At 43.4% G+C, this 26702-nt stretch overlaps 1 protein-coding gene and 1 long non-coding RNA gene across 3 annotated transcripts in view; one reads left to right on the top strand and one right to left on the bottom strand.

Annotated features, from left to right (window-relative positions):
• LOC113956154 (calpain-5-like) overlaps nt 1-26418 on the top strand; it is a 53303-nt gene extending 26885 nt beyond the window's left edge. For both annotated transcript variants that reach the window (XM_027662391.1, XM_027662390.1), the window contains exons 4-14: nt 4571-4702; nt 5168-5376; nt 5740-5932; nt 9528-9721; nt 11333-11410; nt 12569-12764; nt 14506-14628; nt 16548-16750; nt 17524-17645; nt 24049-24185; nt 24784-26418. In XM_027662391.1, coding sequence (XP_027518192.1) covers nt 4571-4702; nt 5168-5376; nt 5740-5932; nt 9528-9721; nt 11333-11410; nt 12569-12764; nt 14506-14628; nt 16548-16750; nt 17524-17645; nt 24049-24185; nt 24784-24966 — 1770 coding nt within the window. In that variant the 3' untranslated portion in view covers nt 24967-26418. The remainder of the gene's footprint in view (nt 1-4570; nt 4703-5167; nt 5377-5739; nt 5933-9527; nt 9722-11332; nt 11411-12568; nt 12765-14505; nt 14629-16547; nt 16751-17523; nt 17646-24048; nt 24186-24783) is intronic.
• On the bottom strand, nt 8143-13367 carry LOC113956155. The gene is made up of 2 exons (XR_003530761.1): nt 13232-13367; nt 8143-9682 (listed from the first exon to the last, which is right to left on the bottom strand). It is a non-coding gene; the product is annotated as an uncharacterized LOC113956155 (long non-coding RNA).
• Nucleotides 26419-26702: the final 284 nt, after the last annotated feature.

Raw genomic sequence — 26702 nt, 5'->3', positions numbered from 1 at the left:
TTTCTTTTTTCTTTTTCTCTTTCTCTAAATTTTTCTTTTTTCTTTTTCTTTAAATTTTTATTTTATCTTAAGTAATCATGACAGAGCAACACAGAAACCATTTCATAGCTCCTGTGTCATGGACGTTTGTTATCTCCCATGGTTCACAATGTTTTGCAATTTCCTTTAGGGACATACATTGTAGCAAAAAATTAATTTGCCATTTTCCATATTTGTACTGCAGCCCAAACATTTTTGTATCTCAGTGAAATTCCTGACTGCAATTTATCAGACCTAAGCAGATGACTGTTAGTCTGATGGTATGGATTGTGTTATAAAACTGTATTGTGTCAGATATCCTGATAGGGACCACCTTGGTTTCCTTCCAGCCTACAGTGGGACAGATCTCATAGTATAGATAGAGAGCAGTAGATGTGATATAGTTTGATTTTCCTAAGACTTTGCCAGTGTCTGATACATTTCTCCAAAGTATGAACATCTGGATTAATTCAAACTTCTGTAATGGTGAAATAAATGACTTGGAGCACTCTCAAACTGGCCTTGTGTCAATGGAGTCCTAGAGGAATCTCCCTTAATCTGGTATTCATTAGTATTTTCATTATTACTTGCATGAGGGGCTAGGGAAGCATGTATGGGAATACTGTAAGACACAGACTGGGGTAGGATTGCAAGCCACTTGACAGGGTCGAGAATTCAAACTCAGGTTGGAAAAATAATGTGGAATAAATAGGGTGGAATTCAGCATCACTTCATCAGTGCACCCAAGTGCAGTGCTTTGGCATTAAGTGACTTCATGGCTCACTTAGGGAGAAAGAATGAACAGGCAGTAAGTCCATAGAACAAGATCAGAGGGTGGATCCCAGTCTGAACACAAGTTAAATATGTGAAGTTCAAGGGAAAAAGAGAAAAATGCCTCCCCCAGCTTCAGTAAGCAAGAGCATGGAGCTCTGCTCAGCACTGCCAGAGCCCCACCTGGAGCACAGGGCCTGAATTTGGGCACCATGTGCCACCAGTGACACAAAACGTGAAGAACCAGTTATAAAGACTAGAGAGAAGAGACTTGCTACAGGTTTGTAGCTTATCTGAGGAGCTGCTGTAGAAAGGAAAGGTAACTGTCCTCTCCATTCACAGAGGGCTTGTGGAGCAGCTCAGCAATGCTCGTCTCTGCTGACTAGGGGAGGAATGTGGGCTTTCCCTCGTGGGCTGTGTGAAATGCAGGTTAGAGAAGCTTCAGTCACAAGCAGGTCAGGGATGGCTAATCTGGGCACTTGTTGGGACTGACTAACCTGTTCACAGTCTCTTCTGCTCCTATTTCCTGTGATCCCATGCTGACTCCTCATCTCCAGGCTGCTCAGTGTTCTCCCAGTCTGCTCATAAACCAGTTCATTTACTTACTCTGTCACAGAGAGATGAACCATTTAAAATCATAAAAAGGGGTTTTTGGAGCCCCTGTATTCCTCACAGCATCTGTGGCTGAAGAACAGTGAATGTCAGATATTTCAAGCCTACACAGGACAGCAAGGATGGGAGGCGACACAAATAGACTTCTGTGATAGAAAAGGAAGTCTGGTACGAAAATCAGTGTAGGAGTTTTCAGCAGAACCTTCAGGCCCTGCAACCTCTTACCTCACTTTCAGACAATTACAGCCCAATTATAGTTCTGCAGATGGTGTTTATTTTATTGTGCACACACGGAAGGGGAGAACTGGGAAGAGCTCTGCATCTTGGTGGTGAAATGCTCCCTGCAGGCATAAATAATACAACAACTGCTTTTATTATCAGTGTTGTATTAGAAATAGTGTGCCTCTTAGACCTTAATGATGTCTAATAAGATCCAGCAACTGCCTTTAAACTTTTTCTTGGAAATGTGAAGATATTTCTCCTTTTTACAGCACAGATGTCACATGCTGATCCTGAGAAAAGGGATTAGGGTTAAACCACTATCTTTGCAAAGGAGGTACTTCTGGTGGAACCCAGAGTTCAAGTGTTTTGGTGTTTAGGTAGCAAGAAAGAGAAGGCATCAGGTCTCCTGAAGTGCTTGAGCCACATCTCACATCAGCATCTCTTCTTGTAATTCCTCTGATAGTAATTGGCTTGGTCCTCAACTACCCTGAATTATCACTGCTGGGAGCATTATTGGAAAAGTGATTTTTTTTTTTTTAATTATTAATTTTTTTTACAGGGTTGGGGCAACAAAAAATGCTTTAATATCCTCACAAGGACTGCAGAATAATATATCGAAATAGCACATTTCTAATTGTGTTGGGGGAATTGCAGCTTAGATAGCTAAAAGTATTCCTTAGAATTTGCTATATTGCATAAGTGGTGAAAATCAAAAAGCCCAGAAGACAGCAAACAGCTGAAATCAGCTCCAGCTTGTGCCTGAGTGTTATTATGTGTCTCATCTGAGCCAAGCAGTGACAGTCATCAAAGAAGCTGTTATAATGGCTGTAATTAATGACAAAAGGAACAGAACTGATGTAATTTTCTTATGCTGTTCTTTAGTCCCAGGAGTGCAGGGCTCTTAAGCAGTTTAATAAGGTTTATCAAGCAGGATTCTAAACAATTTGGTGACTCTGGTGGAAAGAGGGAGGTGCTGTTTCTGAGTTCTGCTGTTCCATGTTTGCTTTGGACCCCAGTAGTCAGCAAAGGCTAATCTCATCCATAAGTTTTGGCAGTTGGCACATGCTGCTCTGTTTTTTCTCTGAGGACTGTGGGACATGTGAGACACACTTCAATTGAAAAATGACAGTTTAATGTGGTTATTTTTAGAAGGAAAAAAGAAAGAGAAGATACTTGTAATATACAGCAGTGCCTAATTTCTTTCAAAACCAATTAAAGTTTTGGCTTCCTCTAGTGACAAAAAAGTTTGGACAATTTCAACCCTCACGGCTCCGTTTATCGCTTGTTTATTATTCTGACAAAATAACATTTTGAAAGGAAAAACAAACTAGAAATTATTGATGCCGGAGTTGCCTGGAAATGGGATATGAAACTTGAGTCTACCCCAGGTCATGTGGAATGTGTGCTACCACTGTGAAGGCCAAGTAGTCAACTGCTGTCAGCCCCTGCAACAGGCAACTGGGTTGATTTACATCAGCTGAAGTGTCAGCCTGAAGGTCCTGTTGCCATTCCACATCAGACCATCCAGGGAGACTGAATGGATCTGTCCATGATGCTGATGAGCATGATCAATTTTCCTCATAGGCACCATTTCTTGTATTCAGATTTTTATTAAGGTCTGTTAATAAGCTTTGAAACGTCTCTAAGTGGAGACACGCGTAAGAAATACTGACAGAATAAACAGTGTCTTGTAATGATCAGTTACTTGTTTCCCAAAAGGCATTTAAAATTTCAACTATTACTTAATGAGAAAAGTCTCATGCTGAAAATATAATTTTCTTAAAGAGAATGGCAGCAGCTCCATGAATTCTGTGCCATGAGTTGACTCCAGGTGCCATCGGCTAAACCAGCCCAGGAAAACCAGCCTCCAGCTCAGCACTGATGTGGTTCTTTGCTCTGAAAATAAGCTCAGCTGGCACTGATTTGTTACAGTCACATCAGAGGGAAGACTGAGAGGTCTTTACGTGCCTGTGGTCTGTAGCCAGGCTTTGACTGCAGTCTTGGTATTTTGGGATCATCATCTACTATCACCAAAGGCCAGTGAGAATCCATGAGGTAAGGAGCACAGCTCCTTATTCCACTGCTCATAGCAAACTGGAAAGCCTGCAGTAGATCTGCAGCCTCCTGCCATTTTGAGGTGAGAGGGAGTTATTTATTCTGCATTTCTAATGCTTGGATGTAAAATCATTTTCACAGTGTTGAAGTTTAGGGTTATTATACTGTGAAAGCAGAATTTCCTACCACTGCTATCGTTTCAGCCAGTCAGGAAGAGCAGTGACTGAGAGGAGAATGTCATGAGCAATCACTGGGTTGAAACCAGCAGGGTCCAAATCCATATCAGTTAAGGACAGTCAGGCTACCTGTTTGCTGAAGTGCTGTGTGGGAGGTTCTGTCTGGTACTGTGAGGCCACATATGTACCCATTCAGCAAGAACACTGTCTGCAAAGATTTCTTGGTAACAAACACAATACTGCTGCAAAATAGACCTGTGTGGCTTTCCCATGCTCCATGATACTGGTGCTCCTTCTAGTGCCTTGATCTGCAGGGAAGGGGCAAGATAGGGAGGAGCAGGGAGACATCACAAGAAGATCCAGCTGTGCTTTGTTGGGAATCTGCATGTAGATAGAGATTGATCCAAGAGAGCAATGGGAAAGGAGGAGCGAGTGGTTCTAGTAGGAGCTGGTTGAATGAGAATTATGAGACACAGAGAATGAAAGGTGTGTTTCTCAGACAGGTATTCTCTGCCTCCTTAGATGCTGTGTGCTTGGGGTCATTGCAGCAACTCAGGCTGTTGCTGAAGGAGGGTTTCCAGTATGTCAGCCAAGGGCATGGCAATAAAGGGCTCCAGGTGTCAGTAACACCATTTCCTGCTGCTTTTCTTGATGGCAAGGATATTGTGATCATTTCTGGAGTGGAGTGTCCAGTAATCTCTGGTTTGTTTTGTCAGGACCTCTGTGAAGACCCCCATCTGTTTGTGAATGGAATCAGCTCCCATGACTTGCACCAGGGCACCCTGGGGAACTGCTGGTTTGTGGCTGCATGTTCCTGCCTGGCTCTGAGGAAATGCCTATGGCAGCAGGTAGGTAACAGATGTGCATGATGCGTGGAATAAAGCTAATAAACCTTGGCTGTTTTCTTGCCTATCAGCTAATATTTTTCCCTCTAGGACTAACAAGTAGTGAATTTTGGTAGATTCAAATCTTACCTTTCTTTAAAAGTTCATTTCTCTTATTATGAGATCCCCTCACTCCTCAGTCCCACTGAGCAGCAAAGAACAGATATAACAAAGCTAGAGAGTGCAAGGGGTTCTTTTTATCTCTCTCTGCAGATCAATATGAATTTTATTTTCCTAAAAGATTCCTTGATGTAGGATTACATTTGGACTTTGTACCAAATTCACCCTCTTTTTCCACTGCTTCGTTTATTTAGGGTCAAGTGCTCATGAAGCTGAATGCCAGCAGAGTGCATGTTCCAGGGCAATCCGCCCTCAGAATAAACCTTAACAGAGTGCACTTGCTGAACTTTCCCTTCCATGGTTTCTCAGGTGATTCCAGACTTTAATGAACAAGAATGGGACCCTAAAAACCCAGAGAAATATGCTGGGATTTTCCGTTTCCGCTTCTGGTGCTTTGGAGAATGGACAGAGGTGGTTGTTGATGATCTGCTGCCAACAATGGATGGGAGGTTGATCTACTGCCATTCCAATGTGAAAAATGAGTTCTGGAGTGCACTGCTGGAGAAAGCTTATGCAAAGTATGAGCTGGTTCATTGTCCTTGTAATTCTCAGTGTTGTCCTTTCTATCCAGCTATTTGTTTTGTCTTTCAGTTCTACCAGACTTTCCCTAGGTTTTAAGGTTGCTGCTAGTAGGGAACCTAAGAAAGTATGAAAACTCCTTCTTTAATCTGCATGGAGGGGTGAATCATAAAGGAGTGCAATGCAGTCAACTGCAGCAGCCCAAAGCCTTAGGGATCCTAGAAACCAGGAAATCTCTATCTGCAGTCTGCTGGGGCTTTCTTGTTCTGTTTTGGTTTTGACTTGGTGAGACCCAAATATATTACCTGCATTCAATTAGTAACAGCCTCTTGGTATTTGAGAATGTTCTGTGTTGCCTCCAGGTTGGCTGGATCCTATGAAGCCCTCGATGGAGGCAGTGCTGCAGATGCTATTGTGGATTTCACTGGAGCAGTGGCAGAATCTATTGATTTGGTACAGGGCAAATATGGAGAGATTATTTCTGAGCAGATGAAGCTGTTTGAAGACTTGATGAAAGTGCATAGAAGAGGCGGGTTGATCAGCTGCTCCATCGCGGTACGTGCAGGGAGCTGGATTTTTGGAGTTAATTTCAATTGAAATGTTCTGGAAGAAATACTATTATTAGTGTATTAAGTATGTCCTTCATTTGTATGTTTTTGAAAGCTTTATATGGAGAAATCTACCAAGCTGGCAGTGCTGCCAGCCCACTACAGCTCTGGGAGCCACTAAATACAATCACAAAACTGCAAAGCTGCTCGTGCTGCCACTTTGCCGTGGGTCTGAAATGCTGTTCTTTCTCAGTGGTCACAGTTGTGTACTGACCCGAGGCTAATCCACCTAGAATGCCCTAATTTACAGGCCAGATGGCAGCATTCACTTTCTTTATTCCTTAGGGTAACCTGTTTAAAGAAAGCAGTTCTGCTGACACTGAGCTGCTGAGACCTTAGTTGTGATGGTGCAGCCAGTGTAACACACTGGAGCTGAGCTGAAAGGCTGAGCTCACCTGGTTATTCGGGTAGTACTGTTTGCTAATAATCTCCCCATTAGAATTAACCAGCAAAACTTGCCTACACTGGCTCATGTGAGGCAGGTAACTCGGGTGCCTACATTAGGGGCCAGGACCCTGAGGCTCCCTTAGTAGAGGATGGCTTCTGTGGTGGCAGCTCCCAAAGTGTTTCATATACTTCACAAACCACAGGCAGCCAAGGGCCCTGCAGTGCCTCTTGCTATAGGAGGGAAACCAGTGACAACTGGGCTTAACTCCTCTTCTGTCTAAGTCTGCAATGTCAGGCCATGACTGGGTAGTGCTGAAATTCTCACCTTGCCTGAAGCTCTTACCACACGTGGAGGGCTAACAAACTGCTTGAATGTTTCCTGAAAGATTGCCTTTTAAATGATTTTTAAAGTGCAGCTAGCAGGAAAGGGATCATTCTCTAGGAGCTGCAGGGTTGGCATTTAGGTGCACTTAGCATCTTCTTCCCATGCCCCCTGCTTCCAGTTTAAGACTTTGGCTAAGGCTGATCTTTTGTGGACTTAGTTAAATCACTTAAACACTTTGCTGTAATTTCCACACCTGTGAAATGAAGGTCATAGTGTAGTACTTCACATACTAGTATTAAGTGCTTAACACTAGTTAAGTGCTACAGCAATAGTGTGGCACAAGTGCTAAATCCAAGGTAAAGTGGTGGATCCCAAAGTGCTGATGCATTCAGAAATTCTCGTGAGTCACATGGTAGTCGTGGAGTTGTCCAGAACAACAGAAAAGCAGCTGTGTTTGGAGGCGCTTGAGCACATTTGGCTGTCCCTGGCTATGCTCTGCCCTGTGCCAGTGCCATGATACCAAAGAAGAACACGTGGTACCTCCTGGGAGATTAATTTGAACAAAATCTTCAAGGTCTTTGGTTTTTGTTTTACCTTTTTCATGAGGTCTGAATTTTTGTTTGAAAGAATTCCATTCAATTTGCTCAGACCAGCCTGGCAGACCAGACTTCCTGGTGTGAATTGTTGTTGTAAACATTGTTTCTGGAACGATAGGTTGCTCCCAAATGCTAAGGCAGTTCTGTTTCTTAACGTGGATCTGGTGAGGAGATATGCTAAGTCTGTATTTTAAAAAGCAATTAATTAGGCAGTTGTAACGCTTTCACCTCTTCCTGGCATTATGTGTCTGTCTGTCAAGTTAAACACAAATGCTTCTAATCATTGATTACAGAGAGGTAATTCCTATGTTTGTCTGCATTTGTCACTTTTTGATGTATTATACACACAATGAAGCTTGCTAGGTGTAGAATATTTAATACTCAAGTGGCTTCGTTGCTGCCTTACAAGCGTGTCACCATTTTCCTTGGATGACAAAATAGCCCTGAGCATCACCATTTAGAAATCTGAACAGACACTAGATGTTTAAATATCTCATTTAAATAAATAAATAAATAAATGCCTTTGGAAGGAGGTGGGAAAGGCAGCCCAGCAGTAAGAAAAGCCTGAGGGTAATAAAGGCAGCAGGAGAAGTTACAGACTCCCATGCTGTCAAGGACTCTATGTTTGCTTTTAGTTGTGAAAAATGCAAGTGAAAGTGTTACTCTGGAGAAAGCCCAAACCCACTGGAAATGTCAGCCAGTCTCCATGTAACACATGAGCTAATTCTTTGGGAACTGTTGTTGGTGAAAGGCAAAGAGGGCTTGGTGAGACTCTCACAGTTGCCGGACCATCTGTCAGTTCCAATTTGATATAGATTTCTTATTCTCCCCTTTATTTTTTTTTTATTATTATTTTTTACCTTTAGGAACTGAACATTCTTATATCAGTGCAACTCTTGCTTTAGGAGAAGGACTCTGTTTAGACCAGTTAAATTTTTAAATGGGTAAAAATGTCTGCATAGCATAACTCTGATAAGTCCTTGTTGATATTGAAATATTTATATATTTTTAATAATTATTACTGTATAATGATAAACAATAAATAATATATATTTAAATATGTACATTAATAGCACTAAGAGTCATAACTCTTGCTCTCTTTGCCACAGCAAAGGCTTGATTGATCATTAATTAGGTTATTACAAGTTTACACATAAGGATCTGCACTGAGTCAAATCTTCCTTCCTTGCTGTCCAAGGGAGTGAGTGTCTTCAGGCCCAATGGGTTATAGTCCAGTATAGATGAGAGAATCTCTAGCTATGGCCCAGTGCAAGGATGCCCATGCTGGCTCCAGTGAGGGTGTGAAGAAGCCAGAGGCAGGACCATTTGGATTGTTCCTGGCTCAGAAGAAGGGTTATAACACTGGCACAGCTTTATTTTCTCCACTGTCCTGCCCGGTCTGTGTTGCTCAGAAGCAGCATTGTGCTGGCTTTGTAAAGGGCCAGTCCGTCAAAGCAACTCCAGCATCTTTATATGATACTGCTTTTCTGGGTAGATTAGGAGATTTGGATGCATTAAATGAAATTGTCGTATTTTTCAGAACTTGACAATTTTTATGTATTCTTAGATCAACTTCTGGTCAGGCCTAGGTCATCCATCAGGACAGTTTACTGCCTGATCACTGCTAGAAACTAGGCTGCTTGTGTGAAGTTCATGAGGAGCAAACCCAGCTCCTAAATAAATCTGCAGCTCTGCCCGTTGCCAAGTAAGAGAGGTACAGGACAGGTTTGACAAATGGATAGAAAGATTTATTGCCTGTGACCTCTATTTTTATCTACCAGCAGTAGTTCTTCTGGGATATCAAATTGACTCCAACACAGAAACAGCCATTGGACTCATGAGCTCAATTCTTAGGCCCTACGGAGTGTCCAGTTGAGGATACCACTGGACAGCCTGAGCACAGTCACCAATATCCAGAAGAGTAATTTTGTAAAGATTACAAGATTTTGGAATTCTTTAACTCTTGAGGCCAGGAAGAGACAAAAATAGCTGTAGCAGGCAGGATTCCCCTAAGCTCTGGGTTTCTGCCTGGTAGGAATTTTCCAGCAGTATCCTGCACAGCACCAGACCAGCGAGCCACTATGAGCCCCAGTGCTGTTATTTTCCTGGACAGTCAAATCACTTGGGAAGGGAACAGCAAACAAGCCTTCCTTGTCTTGCCCCTTGAGTTTGTAGCTCTCAAGTCCCTCAGTGATGTGAGTTCTACTTTTTAATTGTCATTCTTGGTGCTCCAGGTGTCCTCTGGCCGTTCTAGTGAGGTGGAGACAGAGATGGGGCTTGTTGTTGGCCATGCGTACTCAGTGACTGGAATTCGGAAGCTGCGCCTTGGAGAAAGGCTCGTGTTCTCTTTTAAGGCAGAAAAGCTGTTCATGATCAGGCTGAGGAATCCCTGGGGAAAAAAAGAATGGAACGGCGCCTGGAGTGACAAGTAAGTGCTGCAAATCCAGTGTCAAAGGAATGAAACTGTACTGGGGCCACTGGACGTGAGATACGTGGTTAAACACTGTTCAGACACAGCCATCCTCAGTGACAGCTGAACCTCTGTGCCATCTCCTCCCAGGCAGAGCATTCCCTGACAAAATGAGCACATGCTGGAGGAGCTTACAGCTTCCTGGACCTTAGTTTGCTGTATACACCATTGTTCTGGCACACTTGGCTCATGGGCTGAAAAACAGCCCACAATTAAGGAGATGAGTCAAGAATGTGAGGCTTGTTCCCAGCTTCACCACTGAGTTTGTCTGTGACTCAGTTTCTTGTCTGTAATTGCCAGCTGCTGGAGGTGCCATAAGTCTTTTATTCTTAGATAATTTAAGTGATTGGTGAAAAATGCTGTAAAATTGCTACATTTGTGATTTCTTGAATTATTTTCTAATGAATTTTCATGTGGTCTTAGCAGTCTCCTCTACAAGCAACAGAAATGATTGCTGGAGGGGATATATTCCATCACAGGCGATTTGTACACGAAAAACATGTTACAGTTCATATTAATCTTACATCCTCTATTTTAGCTAGCAGAAATCTATTACTTTCAAAGAGATTGGTCCAGGTGAAATGCAAAGAATGCACAGAAGAGCTACTGTGTCTTTTTTAACTTAAACCCTTGGGCATCTCCACTCGCTTGTGTGTCTTGGCACAGCTGCCACTCATGCCAGTGGAAGCACTGAGGATTCTGAGGTTGGACCATGGCTTTTGGCCTCACAGAATTAAACTGACAATTTCCAAATAGTTTAAGAAAATGCCTGTTATAGTAAACAACCTCCCTTCCCTCCTGCCAACCACCTTCAAATTTAGCCTCCAAGTACTTTTGGAAAGGGAATGAGGAATTGTGGCTCTGTTTGTCCAATGTAACACATCAGGGAAGGGGCTCACACAGCCTATTGTTGGATTTCAGCACGAGACTGATGTGTTTCGGGTCTGTGCTCCCCTGCAGTCAGTGGAAGAGGCAGATGCCTGCAGGGGCCAAGGCAGAGCACTAAGCTCATGCAGGCAATGAGGTGTCTGTGCAGTGCAGTGTTCCTCTGGAAACTGGACACTAGGCTCATGCTCCAGCAGTTTCTTCTCAAAAGCTCTCTGGGGAAATCTCAGGCCTGTTTATTAAGGTGATTAAAAGACAAAGAGAATACACTGGTCTAAGTGAAGCATCCAATAATCTCCCGAGGACGAGAACCAGATTTCATTTGAAGGGCCTTCAGGGAATGGATTCAATCTCCTATGACCTTCCAAACCAGCTGTTTAAGTGTTTAAGCATCCTAATGGAGAGTGTAATAAAGGAAATCAATAAGGTTCTGCTCTAGTTGTGCCAATTTCCCATTAATCTCTTCCTTTTTTAGTAGCTTTCAAATCAATTAATGGTTTAAAACTCCTCCTACAAGCCTCACATTTTCTTCCTGAATATCATCTGCCTTCTCAGTACTCTGTTACTTTCAAAACAAGGGACCATGAGAGATTTTTACTTCTAATTTTTTTTCAAGTGACAGCATTTAATTTATTAATCATCTTTGTTGTTCTCTTTTTTTACTTCTTTTTTTTCCCCTTTTAGTTCTGAGGAGTGGAAGAAAGTCAGCGATTCAGAACGCAAGAGCTTAGGGCTCGTTGTGGAGAATGATGGGGAGTTCTGGTGAGTAGTAGAGAAGTGAAGGGTTTGGAGACACTAGCTACAGTGAGTAATAAATCTGCCATTTAATAGCTGCAAAACAATTTTCCCAAATGAATAAGATTATCCAGTCCTGGCATAAGCTCTGTTTCTTTTTAAAATCTCAAGGGATGAGAGAAGAATAGAAAAAGCAGATTAAAAACTAGTAGAACAAAATTAGTAGCTCTTAGTAAATATAAGTTTCAAATGCCCTCTATTACCTATATTTAGGACGTTCACTCAGAACACATGCTGGTTTACAAGACAAAATTTCAGGTATTGAACACAATCAAACCTGTTCACTGACTACTGTGCCTGAGTTATCTATAAATAGAATTGCAGCCAATGAATTTTGATATTTGTTGGTGTTATCCACCACGGGCATGAGGAGCGTTCATTATCTACAGAATCTCTAGAATTCTATTAATTCTCACTTGGCTTAAAGACCAAATACTTAGTTCAGCAACTTCTTCAGTAGATTGTCAATACTGCATCAAGTGTGCTGGCAGCGCTTAGTATGAAAAGCCTTCTGCTGGCTTTGTCAGAACTGGCAACCTCAGAGTTTGGCTCTGGGCCATTAATAAGCCAAGGCATGATGGTAGTTCAGAGATCTCAAGCTGTTGGGGGAGGTGAACGTTTTTTAACTGCTCTGCAATCCAGCCTGTTGCTTCAGCAGGCACAGGCTGCAGCAGTGAGATGGTGCTACATAAAAGCTATGTCCAGAGCACAGAGATCTGAGTTGTGCTCAAGGACAGATGTGACAGTAAGGACCGTAATAATGAGGAGTGGATCATGCTTTGGTTGCAGGTGATCTCTTTTGTCTTTGCAAAATATATGTTACCAAACCCAGCTTGGTAGATAGAACCTGTCCTCTAGGCTTAGGAGATGCAACAGAACAGATCCAGACCTGACCAAACACACTAAGTGATATTTCTCTAAATTAAGCTCTAAGACTGTGTGATTGTGGCTTCACAAGTATTTCCACATGCAGAGCTTCCCACTGAATCAGTTTGTCCTCTGGACAGATGAGCAATGCCTCCTTTTAAATTACTGGAAGATTTTGTGTGTTATTTTGGCTCTTTGCATGAGTATCACAGTTTATTTTTAAATAAGCCACTACTTTCCTGGTGTCCCATGGAACAGGATGACGTTTGAGGACTGGTGTAAGAATTTCACAGACGTGGACATCTGCCGGATTGTGAATACCTCCTACTTCAGCATCCACAAGACCTGGGAGAAGAAAATGATGCATGGGGCTTGGACAAAAAATTCAGAGCCCCTGCTAAATCGCTCCGGTGGCTGCTTTGATAACAGAGAGACCTTCCTTCAGAATCCCCAGGTGGGAACCCCTGTATTTAGTGAGGCATTGAAGTGTATCCGCTTGAGCTGGGGCTTCTGAAGTATCCACCCTATTTAGGAGTTGGCAGTGAGTACTTGGCAAAAAACCCGATTGCCAGTGTCTGTCCCCTGGGAGTGTGCTGTGCTTCAGTGATTTCTGTGAAATCTCTCAGTAGTTGAGATATTTGTTTGGGACTGATCATGTTTGGGGCTGATGAGTCAAACACACCAGGATTACCGACATCCTTCCTGGACTTCTTTTAGTTTACCAGTTGTAGAAAGGCAACAAGTCTGATTTTTCCAATGACAGAGCTTCATTCACTTAACACCCTTAAACAACCTGAGGATTTGATCCACTGTATTTAGTTAGTATTCCTTGGCATTAATCTAAGATTCTGAAAGTATCTGGTCTCTTACCCAAGCTCACCTTCTCATCAACATTTCAGAATTTTTCTTGTCTCATCCTACCTGGTAATTTCAAGCTATTCAGTTTATCCATTCATCCATTCCAGCTCCATTTCTCATCTTCCTACCCTTCTCCATGTGGTGTGTTTTCATCCCAGCACATGCAAATTCAGGCATAAAACTTCCATTACTGTCAGTGAGAGCTGAGCACTTACTGTGTTAGTTATTACTTTGAAAATAAACCTTTCTCTCTAGATTAATTAAAGATGTTTTTGTATCTGCTTCTCTGCACTTTCAAGGGAGGTTTCTGCCTGCACCCCTCTGTTTTCATAGCAGGATACCAGGCAGTGCAGCCTCTGCTGTTCAGATCAGGAGTGAATCTCAGACTCCCAGCTCATCCTGCCATGTAGGTGTAGATGCAGAAGCAGTTCTTCACTGCTCTGTCTTCTGTCAGTGCCTCATTCCCAGAGGTGTTCCCCTGTATGATTCTGGATGTATTCCAAGTGCTTGTCTGAGTCTCATTTGTAAGTGTTTAGCTGCCACAGAAAACAATATATACACATTACAGTTCAGTGCAGTGCCTGATGCAATGGAAGTCCTTTTTATTCCATTGTTATCTCTGGGCTAGTTGATTAAAAGGCTCTTCATAGCAATGCTGGAATACAATTGTGTTATCTGCCATTATAAATTACTGTGGCACACCCCACCATAATCTAGAGACAATTTCTGTCTGTCCTCCCTGAGTGAAACGCCTGACACTGAGGCCTTCTGTAGAGTTTACCTGTACAGAGAGGGATTATGACACTTCCAGTCCCTTTTGATAAGGGAATTTAAGCCAAATAGAGGTGTATTCCCACAGACACCTGCTGGCTTTTAGATCGTTACCCATTAAGACAGCTGAAATGTCCTCAGATGTAAGATCACAGTTGCAGAGCTCTCATCAGACCAAGAGAGCTCTCTTGGTTCCTCTTGTTTCCCTCCTGTACCTCCATTTGCCCTGGAACACTCTGGTGTACCTGATCAGGTAACACTGCATATGGTTCAACAGAGACATGAATTAAAATGTGCCTTACTAGCTGTTGCAGCATATTCCCCCTTGTCCTATCACTAGGATTACATTTTCAGTGTCCTTGATACTTTTGGTTTAAAGATCCTCACTATTAGCATTACTTTTCAGCTGGGAATTGCTGGGAATACCTGTTATATGAAGAACTCTCCTCCCGTCCCCAAATACATTTCTATTTGCCTCACTGGATGCACATATTTCCTTGGTGATGGCTTTATCCTCAGTATCCTGGGGCATTTTTAACAGCTCACTCTCTTCTCTCTTCTCTTAGTACATCTTTGATGTCAAGAAGACTGAGGACAAAGTGTTGGTCTCGTTACAACAGGAGGATCGCCGCAAATACAAGAAAGAAGGGAGAGGAGACAGCATCCCAATTGGCTTTGAAATATTCAAGGTAGGCAGCCACCTGCACTCCTGGTGCAGAGTTTGTTCAGTCCTGCTTCACCCTGGCCATGAGATCTTTGGCAGATAAAACCACGATTCCTGTGGTGTCTGGCTCTCCACTCAACACGAGCTTTGCATGGGCACTGCACTCCGTCAGCAGAGCTGACATTAGACAGACTACTGGAACTAAATTGAATTAGTTCAATTCAAACTCTATTTGAACTAAAGGAACATAAGTTATTTTTCCCTTTTGTAAAAGAATGTTAAGTGCTTTTCCTACCCCAAGCTTTCAAGAGAAAGGCAAAATAGTATTAATGCTTGAAACATGGAGGGATGTTTTTCTCCTTCTCACCAAAGGCTTCTGCCTCCATTTCATCAGCAAATACAGCTAAGTGAATGAGGTTTAAAAGACTGCCATTTTTCTGTTGCCACTTAGAAAAAAGAATGCTTTCAAAAGCTGGAGTAGTGAGTAGGAAATCAATATATGGGAAAAGTAACCACAGGGATCCCAAAAGGTAATTTAATTGCACTCTCAGGGCAAATTGATTAAAATGAAAATACCTGAACTTGAGAAGGAAGGAAGCAAAGAAACAGCTATTTTTCTGATTTTTTTTACTGAGGATTTGGATAAATCCTATCATCTGCTGCTACAGTTAGTGGGACTACACTATGGTTCTACTGTAAAAAAATGTCAATTTTAAACAGTCAGTTAGAGCTACTGACATCTGCATCACACCTATTCATTTGAAAATCATCTGTTAACCACATATATTGAAAAGTGTCATTACAGAAAGTAGCATAATTTACCTTGCCTTGCTCATACCTGTATATCTAATTTGGAAAGGCTTGGAAAAGCAAATCACGCCTTCAGAAAAGTATCTATCTTTACTTCTGTTAAATAATTTTTCTATTTCAAAAATGTTCTAACCCACCAGGCTCATTAACAAGACTAAAGGCCTTGGGAAGAGAACTGTGAGAAAAGAATGTAGGGCTGCCTTTGCCCTCAAGAGCTGCTTAAGAAATAGGTTTATATTTTAACTGTGCTGTGGCAAATACCAGTCCCCTGGAGAGGATGTTAATAGTTAAGCACAGCTTCAGGGCTTAGAACAAAACATAAATGGTTATTTTGTGGGGTTTTTTGTATTCATGAAAGGGCAACGAAAATACGGGTGTGTGCACCTGGATTGAGAGCCTGCTGTGAAAGGCTGGAATGTTCTCTCCATCCTAGAGAAAGGAGGCAGAGGAATCTCAGCCCGTCTGAGACACCCAAAGGTCTCCAGTGAACTTGGTGGTTGTTGTCACTGGAGTCTTGGTCTGTCAGTGAGTGGTGGGTGAGAGAAGCCTCTGAAACATGAAGTCCACGTTTCTATAGCCTCAGAAACCTTCCTGGCACTCCCCCTGTGTGTGTGGGGAGAATGTTTTTTGCACAGTAATGCCGTTTTTCAGAGGTGCTGGGTTTTGTAAAGCCATTTAGGCTTTTGGGGAGTGCTTTGGGGGCACCCCTGCTATGAGTGAGGCCTTCTCAGGGTAGTGGTGGGTGTGTGCACAAAGGGCCTCCTTTGATGCAAGACATAAACATCACACCCCAGAGATTCACCCCTCGGGCCTCCAAAAATGTAACTTCCTGGGCTATGGCCTCCTCCCCTCAGCCTTGTTTTCAATCCCCTGGCAGGAGGCTTGCACAGCTCTCTACAGTAGCAATGTTTTAAGGCAAATAAAAGATTCCAGATCCTCAGGGGCACTGGGGTGCCCGTCCGGGCTGTCTCTGCCACAGCTTCAGTGGGTGAAAAAACATTTGCCAACCGATTTGCCTTTGTTGCACGTTGTGTTTTCCGGCCATGAAAGGCTGTGTGATGTGCAGGGAGAATCCTGCCTGTTAGCACTGCTATCCCTCCTTCCATTAATCCCCATACTGCCCTGTGGCTGTAGGTGGAGGATAACAGAAGCTATCGGCTGCACAAGCTCACTGTGCAGGAGAGAGTGGCCACGTCTCCGTACATCAACACACGCACTGTCTTCTTGAGGAGGATCCTTCAGCAAGGCCGCTACGTCCTTATCCCAACCACCTACCATCCCGGCATCACCACAAAGTTTATCCTGAGGCTCTTCACAGATGTGCCATCAAAACTCAGGTAGGCTGCACCCACAGCTACAGGAGATCTTTCCTAGCACTTACTGGCTGCACCTCCTTGGGAGTGGTTGCCTGGTTGTGCTCAAACGCCCCTGACTCACTCGTTCATATTGCTCCAGAACTATGCCAGGGCTTGAGATGGTCAGGTCACCTCTGGGAATCTCCTGATCACTGGGGTTTGTACATGGTCAGGACATTTTTAGTTAGGGACCTCACGGACAATTCAGTTTGGGTCTTTTGAATTTTTAGTTTGGCTTTTGCGGTGGCCTCAGTTGTAGGTCAGAACGCCGAGCACTGGTGTTCACGTTTACAGCTGATATTGTTTGTTTCTGGGACCATCTCCTTTGAAACCAGTGGTCGTTGTGAGGGTAAAACCAGTGTTTCGTGAAACCAGGCCCACTGAATTTTTTTCTTGCTATGATACTATCTTCAAATATTTAAAGGGTTTTTTTCGCACCATTTGCTGCCATATCTTATAGAAACTTCAGAGAAATGAAGTAAGGAGAATGTGTAAATGGAACCCCCATGCAGTCAAATGCACACTGCTGACATTTGTGCTACACAATAAAATCAAACTGTGCAAAGATAACGTGGTTTTACTTTGGTTTTCTCTATTTTTATTTCTTACACCTGTCATTTCTCCACCACAGAATTCCAAAATGGCAGATGAGGAAAAAGTACGAATCTCATGTTCTAAAAATGCTAAATTTCCACAGCAGTTGATTGTTTACTTGATGTTCTTCTGCTTCAGTTGCTTTTCCCACTATTTTTCAGGGAGCTGAAGGCAGATAAGCCTAAAATGACATGTTGGAGTCTTCTTTGTGGCTACCCACGCAGAGTCACCCAAATCAAAGTTCACTCTGCGGAGGGTTTACAGAAGCAAGACAGATCAGGCGGTAAGTGGAAAGTGAACCTCGAAGAGTGGAAGGGGCTTTCCAGTCCTCTAAAGATGATTTAAGTTGATACATAAGCAGTCAGAAATTATCCAAACAAACTGAGGATTTATGGGATTTTTTTTTCATCATGTTGTAAAATCTACTCCAGAGGAGAGATAAGATGAATATGGGGATGCAAAACAGCAAGTGTTATGTCCTGGCACCCACTGAGTGGTGACTGAATGTACTTTTCACTGGGAAAGCCACTTTCTATCAAGTGTGGTTGTCTCTTTGGGAAGAGATGCAGAAAATGGACTCAGTTCATATTTCTTGGTAATTTTCTTGAAAAACAAGAGCCACAAACACCTCAACCAAGCAAGATAAGGTTTGCTTCCCTGTTCTCAGCCAGGCAGGGTGGATGGGTGAGACCAAAGGGGCTTTATGTGACAAGAGCAGCAGAGCAGTGCATTGGAAAGAGTCAGCATGTTCCTGCCCTGTGATGGACATTTTCATTTTTAAGAATGGATTTTTTTGCTTTTAAAATTCCTTAAACATTTTTCTCTAATGTTCCCTTCAGTAAAACAAGCAAAGCCAATTTTCCACCCTTAGCATTGCACAGTCTTTAGCACAATTACAGAGCTGACAAGATCCAATTGGAACCAATTGCCTGTAGATGCCAAAGACCAGGCTTCAGCTCAGAGCGTTGTGAGATTTGGTGCATCATGACACAGACCCTCAGGAATATACACACAATGTGTAATAGGTATTTTAACCACACCACAGTCAAATACCTTTAGGACCCAGTACTATCACACATGGTCAGGTTGAACTGAAACATATTCTTCCACTTTGGTTTCAACAACCAGTGTTGGGCTGATGATTACCCTGACAGCACTGAAAAGGTGTGGAAAGAACAGTCTGTTGGAAATGGACCCAGTGGTTTCCTGTTGAAACCTAAGCAAAATTTCTGCTTGATTATTCTATCTGCTGAAAAAGTGAATAATTGGATCAAGTGATACTATTTGGGAATTAGTATTCAATCCATCAAGTGGCTGAAGACATATCAGTCTATCATTGTCAATTTTTTCTGAAGTGTTTCCATTTCCCTGTGTGAAACACTGTGCCAGTTTTAAATCTGTCAGAAACACACAGGGATGTGAACACAAAACCTAGATGAATCTTATTGTTTGACATTGAATAAAACTTCACCAAAAAAAGTTAAAATACTTTCTTTTTGTATCAACATAAAGCTTTCAAGTAAAAGCCTTTGCCTCTTTTCAGCCTCAAATTCCAAATCTCATCCATTCAGAGAGCTCTGAAGGAGAGCTGAGTTACTTCACTTCAGTGGCTTCCCCATTATCTTGAATTCTGCTGTGAAATCCCTGTTTGACTCTTTCTTTATGAGCCTTTTTTTCTCTGTAAGTGTCTCCAACTCACAAAGTACTCACAAAATACCTTTATAGATTGTCTTGGAGAATGCCACATCTTGTAGCAACTTCAGAGAAATGAAGTAGGGAGAATGTGTAAATAGAACCCCCATGCAGTCAAATGCACACTGCTGACATTTGTGCTACACAGTAAAAGCAAGCTGTGCAAAGATCAGGGTAATGTCCATACCTGGCACACTGCCTTCTAAGGGCACCTTACTGGGAAACTTGGCAAAGCTTCTGATTGATACTAAAGTCCATTTTTGGTAGCAGAAAAAGCTGGGTACGGTAATGTTTCTCACTTTGTTTGTTTAATAGATTAAAAGATTGGATATAGAAATTTCTTGAAACATACTGATTGTAAACTTAGACTAGAAATTAATGTGTCCAGGGACAGGAAATATCCCACATTCCAAGACTGCTTCCTAGTATTGCCACAGAAGAATGCAACTCCTGGTCATCCCTAATCTCCTCTCTGACTTCTTTGGATCCACATCTGGACCCTCTTCCATGCTTACTTTAACAAGAAACAGCAGCCAGGAATTTGGAAAAGTCACATGGGCAGTTACTGAAATACTGGCCTTACCTGCTGGTCTTGGAGCATTTCCTGATGGGAACTAGATTTAAAAATCAACAGCAGCCCGCTGTCTAGCTAGCACTGTGAGATGAGGGAAGAGACCACACAGCAATTGCCACTGGGAGTGACAAGGAGAGGTTTGCTTTCAGATTAGGCCCAGTCAATATGTTTATTCAAGTGGAAAACAGGTAGATGAAGTGGCTGTGTTTGCCTGCTGCTAAGAGGACCTCACACAAAGGTGACTCATTTTCTGGTACAAAGGTTGTTGGCAGCTTGTTTCTATGTGAGCTGCTGTGTCCAATTAGTCCCACTGCATTTCACCAGGGCTTCCTGACTCCTGCGCCTTCTGATCGGCAGCATCTCAGCTCTCTAGCTGCCTCTTTCCTTGTGCTCAGTCTCTGTTACCTGTCAGTGTATTCTGCCTTGGCCAGCCACCTGCCTGGTTTGTCACTGTCATCCCTTAGCATAGAGAGAACACAAACCCTGATGATAAAGGAGGAGAGAGAAAGGAGAGCTTCATTTTGGAGCTTCTGAGACTGACATTCCATCTGAACAGGGCAAAGTGCCCTGAAAACTTCAGGATGTTTCTATATATTGGGGTATGCAGATGCAGAAAGAGCAGCCTGAACAGAGAATCAAGGATTTGAGACTTGAGTGCACTGTTCTTCGCATAAGCCCATCACTGTCATCTGAGAGTTGTGCCTAGCACAAATTTCTAAATAGCTACATAAACAGAGCTGGAAGAGAATGAGGATTGCACAGCCAGTGCTGGTTCATAAACTGTTTGTCATCAGAGCCCTCTTGCTGGCCAGAGGAAGGTTATTTAATCTTTATTTTAAATGTATATTGGAAAGCTCCTCCTTGGTACTGTCATTGATCCATTGCCCTGTCCAGAAAAAATGATGGATGGTTCGCTGTTGTAAAGAATAGTGGATGGATCTAACTGCCCAGACTCAATCCTTAATGCACACAGGCTGCTCCTCGTGGAGGTACCTCTCCAAGTTAACTTGTTCTGAAGTGGATCTAGCTGTTTATGAGCCAAACATCTGCAGGATGATAAGGAAATTCTGGGTGCTTGGAGGTTTTCTGTCTCATTCCCAAGCCTGTTTTAAAAATTGCTGTCGCTACTGTCTGTCACACCTTTTTGCCAAGAGTTTCTCTTCGAGAAACCTTTTGCATTTTAAGTCTCCCTGCTGAAATTCTGTGTTGAATTTTCATGTTTAATTGTCTTTCACTACTTCTGTTCCAAACTGAGTGTTGCGATCCTCAGACAGGCCTGTGACTGACCTGATAAGCAGAGAATATGGTACCTTTTGTTGAAGCTCCCTTTGGAGCAGCCTGAGAAGTAGCAGGCAGGAGAAGCAAAGACTCACCTGCAAGAGGCAAAACAACCCAGAGCAGTGCTTGTGTCTCAGCACTGTGTCTGCTCTGTTTGTTCGATGCCCTTTCCAGTGACTGTGTCAGAGCTCTCCATGTACCAGTAAGAGCAATTCAGCTGGAGAGGAGTGGGAATGCCTCTGGAAACTTTTTCTCAAGAATATTTTCTAGAAAGCTTTTTGTTTTGGTACAGTGCAGAAGAATGTGGATGTTAGATCCTCAGTGCAGTTCTCAAGAACTCAAGTAGCCTTAGACTACTGATCATGGATTTCTTTAAGCTTTAGAGATGTCATTGTTGTTCAGGTGTTTCTGGCTTTTACAAATTCGAGCTTTTTCCTTTGCACTTTTCTTTTGTACAACTTCCCAAAGCAGCAGTATGGCCAGGACTGAGGTGAGAGAGCTGTTACGCACAATGTAGTGTTCAGGGCATAGCTGGAGCCATATGTGTGCCTGAGAACTGAACCCAGCCCTCCTTCCACTGCCAGGGCAGTTGCCAGAGTAGCAGCTCCAGTTGTTTTCATTCCCAGCTCATGGCCAACACTAGGATGTTGCTTTTCCATGTGAGCAGCCCTTTCTGCTTTATCTCTGTCCTGTAAATAAATCAACCATAGCAGAGAACATCCCTTGTCTCGTCCCCCATATGCCTCTCTTCCATTTCTTCCTTTTGTTCTGGAACTGGAGTCAGTAATCCTAATATAACTGACCATTCAGCCCTGCCATCATGGGGTCATGCTGTGAAGGAACCTTTTGTGTTCCTCTTCTGCCTCCCTCCATTTCTTGAGCTCTTGTTGAGAATTTGAATGTTTTTTCAAATAATATCTTTTCCTTTCACTTACCTGCTCCCTAATCCATTCAGCAGGTACACCTGTCACCTCTTTATGCTCTGTGTCCTTTCCCCAACCCTCCTCATGCCCTTTATCTCTTAATTACTCTTAATGATCGGATGTTGCTCTGCTCTTCGCCCTCAGGCAAAGCAGTTGACACCACTGGGGTGACATGCAAGACCCAATTTTATTCAGACCCATTTTCCAAACTGCTTTGCAAAGAGGGCAGCTTTTCCATCCCTGATCACACTGCATGGTGCCACCCCATGCCCCAGAGCTAAATTCACACATTCAGTGACACAGAAAGTACTTGCCTATCAGAGAAGCCAATACTCTGTCACCTGCTACAGAACTGTGAGGTGTTGTCAGTGTAACAGGCCTGGGGCAGGTCTGGCCAGGTGTGACCACAGTGCAGCATACGGAAAAATCTGTGTCTTGTACATGGAAGTGACTCCCTCTGGTTTGGATGCAGCTGCTTTGTGGTTTGTTTGTGTGAGGCGTTGGTATTTGTTCTTGTAAATGAGTGATGTGTTTGGGGAAAATCATCCTAGGTATGGATTGTTAAAAAACTAAAGCTGCCTTAGTGCTGTCACTCCAGCGGTGGCATTTGCAAGTAGATGGTGACAAAATGTGTGTAAGAAACTATTAGGAGCCTGACTTACTCTTACACTCAGTGGTTTTATTTAAAATCTGTATATAAGAAGTAGCAATGTATGTAAAAACAGGTATGCTGTCATTAACAACAGGAATGGACAGGAGATAGTTGTGTTGAAATACAAAAAGTGGTATTCCCTGTGTTTAATTAGAAGTTAACTAAAAGGTGGAATGGCCCATTCTATTCGAGGATAAAGATAGGCATTTCCAAATTGGTTCTTGCTCTTTATTGGAAGGGAAAGAAAATATCAACATTAATAATAAAAAAAAATGCTCAGTGTAAAAACAACAAAGCATTTCTAGAAGGTTAAATAATCTCAGTGGGTCAGGTGTGATTCAAGTGTAGTTTAAAATATTAACTAGGACCTATCATAGTTGTGGTAACATAAACTTTAGAATTACATCAATCCAAATGATAGAACTGAACAGACTGTCTCAGGTTTATGGGAATGAAATGACAAACTGGGGAGGATTTGCTTTGACAGTTTTCCACAGAAAACTCTGCTGAAACCAGTGCACTTGTAGAAAATGTGTTTGTATTTTGACAACATTTTGCTTTCTCAAAGAGAAACTGCTTCTTGAAAACTACTTCCTAACACTAATGCTCATATCTGAGTACAAGAGACAGCACTTTCTTTCTAGCTTGGCAGTCTAAGGGTGGCCACTGATTTGTGCATTCAGGGACCTAAAAGCATTTCTGTACAGTTCCTGTCCTTGCCCTACACAGGAATTGTGGAAGATGAACAGGTTTTACCTTTCATTTTGGCCAAGGCACCCAGAACTTCCTATCAGATGTCATGTGCACAGATGCATTTCGGCTGTCACATCTTAGACCAGTGTCTGGAAGTTCAGAGAGTCACTTTGAAAACTTCCTGTTAGATGAGCCAGGAGGATGCACAGCAAGGGAATGTGGGAAGATCATGATCCCTGTCTAGGAGTGAGCTGGTTTCACAGCAAATGGGGCCTGGTTTCCAGCTCTGAGCACCCAGTTGTTGCTAGAATGAAAGAGTTGGAGTTGTTCATTCTGGAGGAGAGAAGGCTCCAGGGAGATCTTAGAGCCCCTTCCAGTACTCAAAGAGGCTCCAAGAGAGTTGGAGAGGGACTTTGGACAACAGTTTGGAGTGACAGGACAAGAGGGAATGGCTTCCCACTGACAGAGGGCAGGGTTAGATGGGATAGTGGGAAGAAATTCTTCCCTGTGAGGGGGGTGGAGCCCTCGCAGAGGTTGCCCAGAGAAGCTGTGGCTGTCCCATCCCTGGAAGTGTCCAGGGCCAGGCTGGATGGGGCTTGGAGCAACTGAGTCTAATGGAAGGTGTTCCTGCCCATGGCAGGGACATGAAACTGAAACCAGATGGTCTTCAAGGTCCCTTCCAGCCCAAACCATTCCATGATTCTGTGTTTTCACCTGGGCAGGTAGCAGTGGCTGTAGCGTGCTCTGGTTCCCTGTTCCTGTGCTCAGTAGCAGCAGTGCTGTGAGGCACAGGAGGGAATTCTCTCCTGGGTTTCTGGGCAGGTCTCAGCTGCCATTCTGCGTCCTAAGAGCTGTGCTGCTGTTTGTGTTTTAGGAGCAGATCCCTATGTGCTTGTCAAGTGTGAGAACCAAAATGTGCGCTCCCCTGTGCAGCACAACACGACCAGTCCCGTCTTCAACACACAAGTGATTTTTTACAAGAAGAACACTGACAGTCCTATCACAATCCAGGTGAGACAAACCACACAGGACAGGCCGCTGAGGGCAGGAAGGGGAGCACAGCAGCATCACTGGGCTTCACCTGTGCCAGATCTTCCTTTGTATGACTGATACCCAGGGGAGAAGTGTGAGAATCTCTGCTCCCCTCAGTGAGTTACACCTGGAGCTGTTCTGCTGATTCTCTAGTCTAAGTCTGCTCCATAAACACCAGCTGATGGCACTTAGGAATCTGAAGGCATATTTCATTCCAAGGCTTTGAAAGAATTTACGGAATTACCTTTTGCCTTATATGGTACCCAATGAAACAGAGACAAAGAAAAGCCATGTGTTGTCCAGAGTCAGCATTTGAAACAAAACCAAAGGCAAGCTGTGACCTAAAAAGCAAAAAGCTGCATTCACTCCTTATTTGCATAGAGTATGTAAATGAGCATGCAAATCCAGACTCTCCCACATGCTCTCTAGACAATTAGCTAAATTTAGATGTACACCCACTCCTCACTGCTTTTTCAGGGGGCTAATGGGGGTGACTGTCCTCGAGCACTGCCCTTGCAGGTGGAATGTGAGAGCAGCAACACTTCAGCTGGGTTCTTTTCTGTTCCCTTGTCTCTAGGTCTGGAACAGCAACATCCTGTGTGACCAGCTCCTGGGGCAGGCAGTGCTGGCAGCTTCCCCCAATGACCCCCGAGAGCAGCAGACGCTGCAGCTCCGAGGGAGAGGCGGCCAGGAAGCAGCCGAGGTGCCGGGTCACATCACCATCAAGGTTTTCTCCAGCGATGACCTCGCGGAGCTCTGAGCGCCGGAGCCCCGCAGAGCCAGACAGAGCTGTCACCTCGCAGCAGCGGGACTCGTCTGTGCCTGCCGGGGCGGGGACTCGGGAGCACAGGGTGCACATCTTCATAATCGCTTTTAAACGATAAAGCCCTCAAAACTCGCCGTGTTATCACTGATAATGGGGGGAGAGGCTTTGAAAGAGGGGAAAACACATATTTATACATATATATGTTCATGATACAGTGCATACAGTAGAAGAGGGGCCAGACAAAATGCTATCAGATAAGCTCATTAAGATGTGACCATCTTCCAAGCAGCATCTCTCAGGAGCTCTCAGCACATAAGCTGGAAGCCCATGTGACTGTCCTCACAGTTCCCAGCACATCCTCATCTATTCCCAACAGTAGGACTGGATGCAGGCAGGAATGCCTCCAACTCCATGGACACCTACCAGCAGGCTGGGGGAGTGGCAAGCACAGGGTGGATTTACATCACTCAGTCCTTGTTCACTGCCAGCCTGGATCTGGGAGAGTGATTTTTTTCCCCCATAGAGGGATATAAATTTCTCGATGCATTTCAGTGTTATTGCTACAGATCAGATGTTTCTGTTCCGTGATGAAAATGTGAACTTAAGGAGTTCAGTCATAGCTCTTGGCCTTAGACCCTGTGAACCAGGGCAATTAAAACAGAGGGACAGGTCTTGCAGTGGCTGCTTGAACACCACAGCAAATAATAGCTATGTCCACATAAAGGCTCTCAGATCAACTTTCTGACTCTTCTCTTCTCTACCTCAAGCTCATAACTCACAAGTTGGTATCTCTGTCCAAGAGCAGGAAAGGCACCTCACAGTTCAGCTGTGGTTTTGCTCAGAGCACAAATTCACTAATGGGAGCCTCCTAGCTAAGGAAGCTTTGTTTAATCCACATGATGCTAAACATGGAATAACACTCCTTTTCTCTTGTTAGATGGGTAGCACCAGACTGAAAAAGAAGCAAATTAGCTCATGACAAGGACGGGTTTGTAAAACCAAGGTCTTGTGCCCTGGCAGGTGTCAGGTTTCACTCTCAAAATTTTGCTTTGATTTATTGCTGACAAATCCAACATCTTTGATAAAGTTTTACTTGGCTGTCATGGAGAACAGGTATTGTTTCACATTTCCTTCAAAGCAGGGTTCTGGTACAAACTTTCTCTTACATTCTGCCTGCAGCCTCATGGCAGGGTTCCCTCACAGCTCTTTGTGTGTGGGCATGCTTTGTGTGTGGGCAGTGAGCCTGGCAGTGCAAGAGGCTTGCTGTGTCAGACACTTGGAAGTGGATTTTATATGATTGCAAATTCTGGTCTGTAAAGAGAAGCTGAAGGATGACTGTTCTGCCTTTTGTACAGCCAGGAAATTTGGATTTCTCTGTATCTCATAACCACTCCGGCCGCATTGTGCAATTTTTATAATTTATGAAATGGCTCCTGATAGTGTTAAGGTTTTCAGAAAAAGTTTTTAAGTCCCTTCGGGGCTCCAAAAGGATCTCTGCTGTGGTAGGAAAATGCTCTGACACGTCAGAGATGGAATGTAAGACTATGAACGATGCTACAGTGCCATCAGCTCAGCTGCATGTACCAAGTACCTAATTCCTGCTCTTTTCAAATAGCTTGGGTTCAGGCCATTTGGCACACAGAGTGTTTGTCAACTGTGTGAACTACATGCCCCACAGGCAAGTGAAATTCTCTGTATGCTCGTGGCTTTGGGGTTGCTTATCCTCTGAA

This window comes from Corapipo altera, unplaced genomic scaffold, assembly GCF_003945725.1.
Source record: "Corapipo altera isolate COAL_440 unplaced genomic scaffold, ASM394572v1 326, whole genome shotgun sequence".
NCBI lineage: Eukaryota > Metazoa > Chordata > Aves > Passeriformes > Pipridae > Corapipo > Corapipo altera.
Note: the sequence above shows the minus strand (reverse complement) of the source record. Positions and strands in the feature narration are given on the sequence as shown.